Raw genomic sequence first — 10,394 nt, forward strand, 5'->3', positions numbered from 1 at the left:
CTTCAGTTAGGGATTGAGTTAGGGTTACTGTTAGGATTGGGATCAGATTAGAGGGTTAAAGTTTCGAATAGTCATTCAGGGCCACCCAGAGAACGTGTTAAAATATCACGTGACAGTCGAGTGTAGAGTGATTAATCATCATCTCATTTTGCTTCTAGTTTGCATATTGATATAATTATAACAATTATAACATGGCTTCTTGACCGGTGAAGTTGTTTCCTTCAAAAGTTCTCTACTATCATCAGGGGTGTAAACTATTAAAGTATTTGCGAAGGAGCATTGTTGTTCATTTTATTATTTTGTTCATGTTGTTTTGATTAGTTCCCAGAGGATCGCATGCAATGAGATTTTATGTCGCGAAATATAATAACAGTTTCACTTTCACTTGTAACATCTCGTTAGTAGCATTAGCAAGTACTAGTATGAAACAGTTTCACTTTCCTTTGTAACATCTCGTTAGTAGCAAGTGATAATATGAAACAGTTTCACTTGACAATTGCTGCTCTGCTGATACTGCTAGTTCCAGACGTCATTAACGCTGGGATTAACGAGCTTGAGGACGGAGCTAAAGGTAAACATGGTTATAAAGCATTATAGCATGATTAGTATATAATGGTTGCTACACGGTACACCTTGAATAATGTATACCTTTGTCATACATTGTATGACCCGCCGCGCACGAGTGCGCGGCTCCACCTGTATCGTAGAAACTCTACATAACAGGGGTACAGTGAAACGACAGTGGGGGTCACGACGTGATAGTGATACAAGTATACTTTTTATAGTTATAGTTATCACTTATATTAGCGGCCACCGCGCGCGAAACGAGGTATACTACGTACGTGTAGCAATGCCTATATGTATATGCTATATAATAGTATAATATTAATGGAGTAATTACGTTTTTATTGGTTTAGTGTTTACGGCTAACTGATATTATGTAAATTACTTAATGTTTTACTCAACTAAAATGCAAACTATCAAAATTTTCAGTTGAACGAAATCACAGTGCTAGTAAGCACAATTACCCTCCCTGTAAGTACACCCACAGTGTACTGTGAGTGAATTGTAAAACTAAGAGGGCGTTTCATAAATAATGTCCAGATTTTTTAAATCAGACAATTAAGTTTACTGAAATTTGAATAATCTCATATTTTATAGTCTTACTACCCAAATTTAAACTATCAAAACTAGTAACTATTACTAACATTGAACATGTAATGTGTAAATAATCTCATTTTAGTTCTCCGCGCCAAAGACTGCAGACCAAGGAAGCACAACGTTCAGGACTGTAGTTGTCTTCAAGAAATGTTTGTTAAAACTCAGTGTATAGAACGACTGGGCGAAAAGTTCATCAACCACAAATACAAAGGTAACTATAGTAACCAATAGTAACCACTAGTAACCCTGTTCATCAACCACAAATACAAAGGTAACTATAGTAACCAATAGTAACCACTAGTAACCCTGTTCATCAACCACAAATACAAAGGTAACTATAGTAACCAATAGTAACCACTAGTAACCCTGTTCATCAACCACAAATACAAAGGTATGCTAAAAGGCAGCATAGAAAACTTAAGGGGCATATTTTAATCCATTCTGCTGGGATCGGATAAGTAACTCACCAAAATGTAACCCTGTTATATGTATATATAAACCTATATAGTATATATACTACCTATTTACCCTGTATATAGGTTAAGGTAGTGTGCTATCGACAGTGAGCCTTCAGCCTTAACAGTGTTGAGGTCAAGATTTCAAGGTCCTTAACAATGCGCGGCTTAGCCGCGCATTGTTAAACTTAAGGACCTTGAAATATTGCCAAAAATTATCAGGTGAAATAAGTATTTACGGTTTTGCAGCCGAACAAAATTGAACATTGATGTGTATAATTTCAGATCCCAAGCCGTCGACATGTGTGAAACATTTCAACTATTGCTACGGTTTTGAGGGGGATGAAACAAAGACATGGTACAACCAGTGCTGCCGGTCTATGCTCTGTTACATGAAACTCAGAACCTGTGTTTAGTTATTTTACCAATTTAGTGTTACTAAGGTGTTACTAAGGTGTTACTAAGGTGTTACTAAGGTGTTACTAAGGTGTTACTAGGTGTACATGGTACAACCAGTGCTGCCGGTCGATGCTCTGTTACATGAAACTCAGAACCTGTGTTTAGTTATTTTACCATGAAATTTCAAAGTTAACATTTGGTAAACATTTTTCTATTAGGATCTATTTTTAGTAAAATGCACCTGTACCCTCTTAAAGTTAACTACCTTATCGGACATTTTGTGAACGGACACAATTTTGAAGTCGAACGGACATTAATGATTAAAATGAACTCTCAGAGGCATTAATTTAATATATTTAATTTAACTGCCTTGTCGGACTTTATTTGAACGTACATTAAAATGAACGCTAGGGCCTCCGCCGTCCAATTAATGTCCGTTCAAATTAAGTCCGGTATGTAGAGCTAGATAAAGATAGTGAAGGTGGACTTTTTCCAATTAATTAACAACTTACCAACATTATTTACATTTATCGAATGTTTTCTCCACATTACTTTATTATTGATATTAAGCGTTTAAAAATGGTTCGTTTATCCTTGTCCGTAGACTTATCTCAAAACTTTTAAATTACACAGCAGAACGAATATCGGCCAGTGGAAACGGGCGGTATTGAGTCATTAATACGTGCGGTTCCGCATCCACCGCATTTTTATGTTGTCTCTGCAAACTGGGTGAGTTTTGCGGCAGCACGTGTAAGAAGTGACCCCATTTGTTAGGTACAATAAAAATAACATCATTCAGTTTTACGGAAATAATACGATACATTGTTCATACTTTATTAGTGCACGATGGCGCACTACATACTTTATTCCAACAACATTATACAAAAATAATCATAATTTACAATGAAATGTGGTCACAGTTCCATGCAAAAGAATTGACACCAACTTGTATGAACTTGACCTAAACCGTGGTGAGCACAAAGATGATTGTGACGATAAAAAGAAGTGTTTAATTGTATTTCCCCGTTTATGGGTTGAGTAGTCTTTTCATGACACTGCAATAATGTTAACAATATCAGGATTAAAGAACTGACTCACTAGGTGGTGACTGTTAAACTTCAATACTAAATAAAAAAACCCTGTTTCTCGCAACATCCCTTAAAACTTATTCTTTTCTTCAATTTCTTTCATTGAAAGTGAACTGCTCCAGGCAAAGCGAAAAAGGTTCTTAAATTTGAGAAATATATTTTTATAATAATAATATTCAGATGAGTAATAACTTAATCTAATCATTTTAAAATTTAAATCATAAAAACAAGTAACTATAGCAACCAGTAGTAACCAATAGTAACCACTAGTAACCTCGTGTTTCAAGGAAGTAACTTGATAATAAAAGCTTTAATTAAGGAAATCAAAACAAGAAGAAATAATTGTTCTGTGTGAAACTGTCGCTGTCTCGTGAGCTATATACACAGTCACGTGGGCAGTCACGTGGGCAGTCACGCGGGCAGTCACGTGGGCAGTCACGTGGGCAGTCACGTGGCTTCAACGTGACTCTTTACTAGTATTACTGGAAATACTTCATTTGATTCAGAATTATTTTCATGCAGGCTGCTCTCACAAGACAGTGACAATTCAGAATTCATTTTTTATCTGATAGAAGGAAAATCTAAAGAAAAATCAAGACAAAAATATTTACAAATCTCATGTCCTAGGGCATTATACAGGGTGGGCCAGAATCATCTTAACACGCACAACACTTAAATAACATATATAATAGCATTCAGTAAATATCGACTTTCTAGTTCAGAGCGTTTCCATTTGATAACGAAAATAGAGGAAATGAGGGAGTGGCTCACCCACTGTGATGGAAACTGTCAGGGAATCTAAGTATGACTCTATAAGGCTTTAATTATGTGCGTTATTCAACATGTTTGTACTGCTACACAGTGTACAGATTGTGAATTGTGGCCCACCCTGTAGTATCGTAAATAAAATGGGTCCCCTTATAGTTAACCTGGGTTTTACAGCAGCATAACCGGGACTAAAGTTGAAAATATTTGTAGATCTCTTTAGTTTAAGTAAAAAACCTATGCACTATCCAGCCTCTCCCACTCAAAATACACAGGATTATACCAGCTATATTACTGTAGTAACCAGTAGTAACCAGTAGTAACCAGTAGTAACCAGTAGTAACCAGTAGTAACCAGTAGTAACCAGTAGTAACCAGTAGTAACCAGTAGTAACCAGTAGTAACCACCAGCATTATTACTGTAGTAACCAGTAGTAACCAGTAGTAACCAGTAGTAACCAGTAGTAACCAGTAGTAACCAGTAGTAACCAGTAGTAACCAGTAGTAACCAGTAGTAACCAGTAGTAACCAGTAGTAACCACCAGCATTATTACTGTAGTAACCAGTAGTAACCAGTAGTAACCAGTAGTAACCAGTAGTAACCAGTAGTAACCAGTAGTAACCACCAGCATTATAACTGTGTGTGTAACTGTCCTTTAGTAAGCGCACGTGAGAGGGTCGTGTTAGTTGGCAGAAGATGAGACAACTTTTAACTACCTGAAGATATGTAATTCTAATAATGATTGAAGGTATCTTAAACTAAAAGAATAGCTTGAAACACTTAGCTCCCCCACCCACGTCACAACACTATCACATCTCAGTCCCAGGTATCCCATTTTACTCCCTCCCTCCCTCCCTCCCTCCCTCCCTCCCTCCCTCCCTCCCTCCCTCCCTCCCTCGCTCCCTCCCTCCCTCCCTCCCTCCCTCTCTACCTCCTCCCTCCCTCCTTCCCTCCGTCCCTCCGTCCATCCCTCCCTCCCTCATTCCCTCTCTTCCTCCCTCCCTCCCTCCCTCCATCCCTCCCTCCCTCCCTCCCTCCCTCCCTCCCTCCCTCCCCCCGTCCCTCCGTCCATCCCTCCCTCCCTCCCTCATTCCCTCTCTCCTCCCCCCTCCCTCCCTCCCTCCCTCCCTCCCTCCCTCCCTCCCTCCCTCCCTCCCTCCCTCCCTCCCTGCCTCCCTCCCTCCCTCCCTCCCTCCCTCCCTCCCTCCCTCCCTCCCTCCATCCCTCCCTCTCTATCCTCCCTCCCTCCCTCATTCTGTATCCTCTCTTCCTTATCCCCTTTTTTCTCCTTCTTTTCCCTTTTTACCCTTTTCTTCCTATTCCCTGTTCCCTGTATTTTCTACTCTATTTTAAGCTCACTTTTTTTCCTCACGAGACTTTACAGGAGGATTGATCTTGGAGAAGTTTCGGTTTCTCTATTACAGAGCGGAACTCAGCTTCCTCCTCCATTGAAACTGTGTTGATATCGTCTCGTATCCTGCGACGGGTCAATAGATATTAACGCAACAATTGTAGGGTTGTAGGAAGTATTAATAGCTCAAGTAAGATAGAATTTGGACGCAATCATAACAATGAAATGAAAAATCAATATAATTTCGTGATAATGTTTAGTGTTTAGTGTTTAGTGTTTAGTGTTTAGTGTTTAGTGTTTAGTGTTTACCTGAGCAAGAGCTCCCGCTTCTTAAGAATATCCCGATACTCCTCCTCTAGCTGTTCTTCTCGTTCCACGTCATGTACTGTTTTAGTCGTGTCTGAAACAAATTAGATAATATTATCCCAGTATCAGTTACAGTATTCTCATCATGATTCATAACATCATTATGGTTCAAGTTAAACTGTGTATACCGCCAATAATAAAATAAAACACCTAGCTCTCAAGTAAGTAACCATATTGTTAATCTATTGAATTATTAAATGTATTAATATTTACCGCGCATGTTCTGATATCTCCTCATCTCCTTGAGCACCACACAGCACCTCTCCTCTAGGTCCTCCTCGTTCTGCAGAGAGTTTAGATCATCCTGTTTCCTCACCAGAGTGTTCCGCTCGTGTACCAGGTGGAGCCAGGACTTTAACAGCTTCTGCTCTAGTTCCTGATGTAATTAGGTGGAAATTAGTGGCAAATAGTCAGCAGTGCAAACTTGAAACTCTGGAAACAATTGCTGCTTAATCGTGTCTTCTGAAACTAGACGAAGTAGATGAAGTAGATGAAGTATATGAAGTATATGAAGTAGATGAAGTAGATGAAGTAGATGAAGTATATGAAGTAGATGAAGTAGAAGAAGTAGATGAAGTAGATGAAGTATATGAAGTATATGAAGTAGATGAAGTAGAAGAAGTAGATGAAGTAGATGAAGTAGATGAAGTAGATGAAGTAGATGAAGTAGAAGAAGTAGATGAAGTAGATGAAGTATATGAAGTAGATGAAGTAGATGAAGTAGAAGAAGTAGATGAAGTAGATGAAGTATATGAAGTAGATGAAGTATATGAAGTAGATGAAGTAGATGAAGTAGATGAAGTATATGAAGTAGATGAATTAGAGTTGTTTAGTAAGCTAGTAAAGTAATAAACGAACGTGATTCTGAGAGTCCATGGCGACTCTGAGTTCCTTCTCCAGCACTTTGGCTCGCTTGTCTAACTTAGCGTTGTGGTGGGTTATTCGGGCGTGACACTCACTCATGTAGTTCCTCACGTCTTGTAGGTCCTGCAGAGGGGGAGTGTTACAACAGAGTGCAGAGGGGGATTGTTACAACTGAGTGCAGAGGGGGATTGTTACAACTGAGTGCAGAGGGGGATTGTTACAACTGAGTGCAGAGGGGGATTGTTACAACAGAGTGCAGAGGGGGATTGTTACAACTGAGTGCAGAGGGGGATTGTTACAACTGAGTGCAGAGGGGGATTGTTACAACTGAGTGCAGAGGGGGATTGTTACAACTGAGTGCAGAGGGGGATTGTTACAACTGAGTGCAGAGGGGGATTGTTACAACAGAGTGCAGAGGGGGATTGTTACAACAGAGTGCAGAGGGGGATTGTTACAACTGAGTGCAGAGGGGGATTGTTACAACTGAGTGCAGAGGGGGATTGTTACAACAGAGTGCAGAGGGGGATTGTTACAACTGAGTGCAGAGGGGGATTGTTACAACTGAGTGCAGAGGGGGATTGTTACAACAGAGTGCAGAGGGGGATTGTTACAACTGAGTGCAGAGGGGGATTGTTACAACTGAGTGCAGAGGGGGATTGTTACAACTGAGTGCAGAGGGGGATTGTTACAACTGAGTGCAGAGGGGGATTGTTACAACAGAGTGCAGAGCGGGATTGTTACAACTGAGTGCAGAGGGGGATTGTTACAACTGAGTGCAGAGGGGGATTGTTACAACTGAGTGCAGAGGGGGATTGTTACAACTGAGTGCAGAGGGGGATTGTTACAACTGAGTGCAGAGGGGGATTGTTACAACTGAGTGCAGAGGGGGATTGTTACAACTGAGTGCAGAGGGGGATTGTTACAACAGAGTGCAGAGGGGGATTGTTACAACAGAGTGCAGAGGGGGATTGTTACAACTGAGTGCAGAGGGGATGTTGTTACAAGGACGGGTTTTATTATTAAATCAAAGTTCTAAACAAGGGATAGTTAAAAAACAAAGCCCAAGTCTAATCTTTCCCTAAAAAATAACTAAATATCAAAAACTTCATTGCCGGGTTTTATTCATAACAAGAATTTCGCCGCGGTTACACCACGAACAATTAATATTCACTCTTTCACTATTATTTGCCATTTAAATAAATTATTCACTTACAAATATAACTACGCACAAGTGTACAGAGTTTTAATCTCTTGCAAACGGAAACCTTTCAAAGACAGCGCAAATTGATCAGTGGCAGAACTGGGGAACCAAACTGATCTTCCCCAGAAATACGTGAGAATTATTGATAAGTACGTTTACGTATGTGAACTTTTGCAGAAAAAGCTAGGTATCTAACAGCATTGAAATAATTGTGATAAAACCGGATCCCTACAAAGACATTGAATTCTGTACAAAATAAGCGTACAATTACTTGTACTATGTTACGGGTATATGACCCCCAGAATATAGGTGGCCCCCAAAATATAGGTCATGTTAGTGGATACAGTTCTAACCAAGATAAGCGATACTAATGGGATCTGTTACTGCTAGGTTGGAGTAAAACATGTAACTAATTTTTCTGGATAAGAATTTTGGACCTACATGAGGTATTTTGGTATATTTGGTCATGACAGCGAAAGATTTCAACGATGTTGTCATTTTCTAGAGGAGTAAATATGGCGAAAAATGGTCATGACAAAAATCTGTCCAACACATGCCATTAAGACTACTGGTATGAGTATAAGTATTATTTTAAGCTATCTTTTCATCGAGACATCTGCAAACTGACAATTTGGAAAAAAGTTATGGCCACCACAATTTTACGGGCCCCCAGAATATAGGTCTATACGACCCCCGGAATATAGGTTGATGCCAAGGTCGTAGAGACATGAGACCTTGACCAAAGTTAATCTTTCTATCACGTTAATATTAGACTAAATTGCTTTCGGGGCCCTATCTAGACGTTTAAAGATCAAAAACGGCAATTTTAAGAATTTTACCTGTATAAGGGCCTCGAAAAATAAGGGCGTGGCCCGTGGGTCCAGATTCCGATGAAGTTGAGCCACGAAATTTTTCAAGGCAGTTTTCTAGCCAAGGTATCAACTAATAAGCTTGGACCCAGAGCGATTGGATCAACTTCGGTTTTTATGAACCAACCTAACGGGTATATATCTATATATGAACCCCAGAACATAGGTGTTTTTTTTTAAATAGCGACCAAGATTCTGCATTTTCTCTGTCACCCTGAGCATTGAGGAATGTGGGGTAGTGATGAGAAACAGTTAAAGAACATATGCTGAAGAGATGGCATCATCAAAATGTATGAAGATGGAGTATTTGAGGACGATTTTTGCATACCTTACGAGACATTTTTGTGGCGGACCAATGTGCGACGACCGAAATTTTGGCGGTCCGAAAATATGGCGAAATTGAACAAAAACCGTCACATTTCGGACGTCTGTTGTAATATGGTATTTAGAGATATCTTTTAGGATAACGTAGTTTTAGTATAACGTTTAAGGGACGTATAATTTAGTATGTATTTCCGGGTATATAATAACCAATGTTTTATTATGTTCGTATTTGGGAGTTACACATTTTGAGTGTAAGTCGGTTGGCTGGCAGAACTACTGTCAGACTAACTGTCTGAAACGAGCCGTCCGCTCACTTTGCACCTGACTTACAGCCAGGCCTGTGGTTGGTCCTCGCGACCACAGCGTGACTGCTAGTGGAGTGCTCATTGGCGAGACGGCGTGTCACGTGGTGCAAGCAGATGCGTTGTGCCGTCACGCAGTGTGGCGTGACGAGTTTTGGGAGCATACCCGGAGAGCCGGATGTGGAGAGCTCACTTCTTAGTTGCCCCTTAATCACTTTAAGGGATTCAAATTGACGGTAGCCAGTCTTACTGAGCACTACCAGCTGTGATTAGACACGTCGAGTGATCTATAATCACGTCAATTGATTAGAGCGAACACTTGGAGGTTTTTATCTGTTGACGTTCACTTTGTATTACTTTTCCTTTATATTTAATTAGATCCTTTTTAGTTACTCGTTTCATTTCTACTATACGGTACGCCCTGCCGTTCGTGCTACGTGACTAGAGCTTGACTAGCATACACTAAATACCAAGAGAACTCCGTTTTCTATATCTGGAGGCCACGGTGGGATCTAGTTTGGTGGTGGGATCTAGTTTTTGGAATCTAGTTTCAGAACAGTATAGTCTTACTCACATAGCTAGCTTTCCACTTAGAACTTAGCAGTGATATTAGTACCTTACTTAGGTATAACACGTGTTATCTTTCAGAATATTACTGATAGGGATAATAGGATCTTTACTCTCAACACGACTCGCTCAGGGCTGCTTTAGTGGCGGAAACGTAGAGACTTTCGAATTTATTTTGACTTCTTTGTTTCCTTGTCAAAGAAGATTTAGAGATTCGATACGTCTCTATCTAATGAGGAAGACTGAACACCAAAGACTCTACAACTTGGTGCAAAAGGGAAGTATTTGAAAGTTTTGGAAAGTTTTGAAAGATTTGTGGAAGTCAAGTTCAGTTTTAACTTTAGAATTTTGAGGATTTAAATTTAATGCACAGGGTTAGGGCCGTGTATTTTATTTTTGAGATTCGACTTATTTTTAAGTTTTGGACTTTTGATGCGTGGGAGCATTGAAATTTAAATTGATTTATTGAAAAGGGCGATTATTTTATTGTTTTAAAATATTCGAAAAAAATTTTTGGGTAGAGATGTTGTAATATGGTATTTAGAGATATCTTTTAGGATAACGTAGTTTTAGTATAACGTTTAAGGGACGTATAATTTAGTATGTATTTCCGGGTATATAATAACCAATGTTTTATTATGTTCGTATTTGGGAGTTACACATTTTGAGTGTAAGTCGGTTG

The 10,394-nt window shown here is 39.5% G+C and overlaps 2 protein-coding genes across 2 annotated transcripts; one reads left to right on the forward strand and one right to left on the reverse strand.

Annotated features, from left to right (window-relative positions):
- Positions 1 to 237: 237 nt before the first annotated feature.
- Positions 238 to 2,541, forward strand: LOC134825529 (uncharacterized). Its single transcript, XM_063837761.1, has 4 exons — positions 238 to 571; positions 994 to 1,035; positions 1,244 to 1,372; positions 1,902 to 2,541. The coding sequence occupies exons 1-4, from the start codon at positions 475 to 477 to the stop codon at positions 2,030 to 2,032; spliced, it is 399 nt and encodes a 132-aa protein (XP_063693831.1). The 5' UTR covers positions 238 to 474; the 3' UTR covers positions 2,033 to 2,541.
- Positions 2,542 to 2,809: 268 nt separating this feature from the next.
- LOC134825530 (EH domain-binding protein 1-like protein 1) lies at positions 2,810 to 6,515 on the reverse strand. The gene is made up of 5 exons (XM_063837762.1): positions 6,444 to 6,515; positions 5,799 to 5,961; positions 5,529 to 5,619; positions 5,228 to 5,345; positions 2,810 to 4,584 (listed from the first exon to the last, which is right to left on the reverse strand). The coding sequence occupies exons 1-4, from the start codon at positions 6,459 to 6,461 to the stop codon at positions 5,237 to 5,239; spliced, it is 381 nt and encodes a 126-aa protein (XP_063693832.1). The 5' UTR covers positions 6,462 to 6,515; the 3' UTR covers positions 2,810 to 4,584; positions 5,228 to 5,236.
- Positions 6,516 to 10,394: the final 3,879 nt, after the last annotated feature.

The sequence above is a fragment of the Bolinopsis microptera genome, chromosome 13 (assembly GCF_026151205.1).
Source record: "Bolinopsis microptera isolate Bmic1 chromosome 13, MBARI_Bmic_1.0, whole genome shotgun sequence".
Lineage (NCBI taxonomy): Eukaryota > Metazoa > Ctenophora > Tentaculata > Lobata > Bolinopsidae > Bolinopsis > Bolinopsis microptera.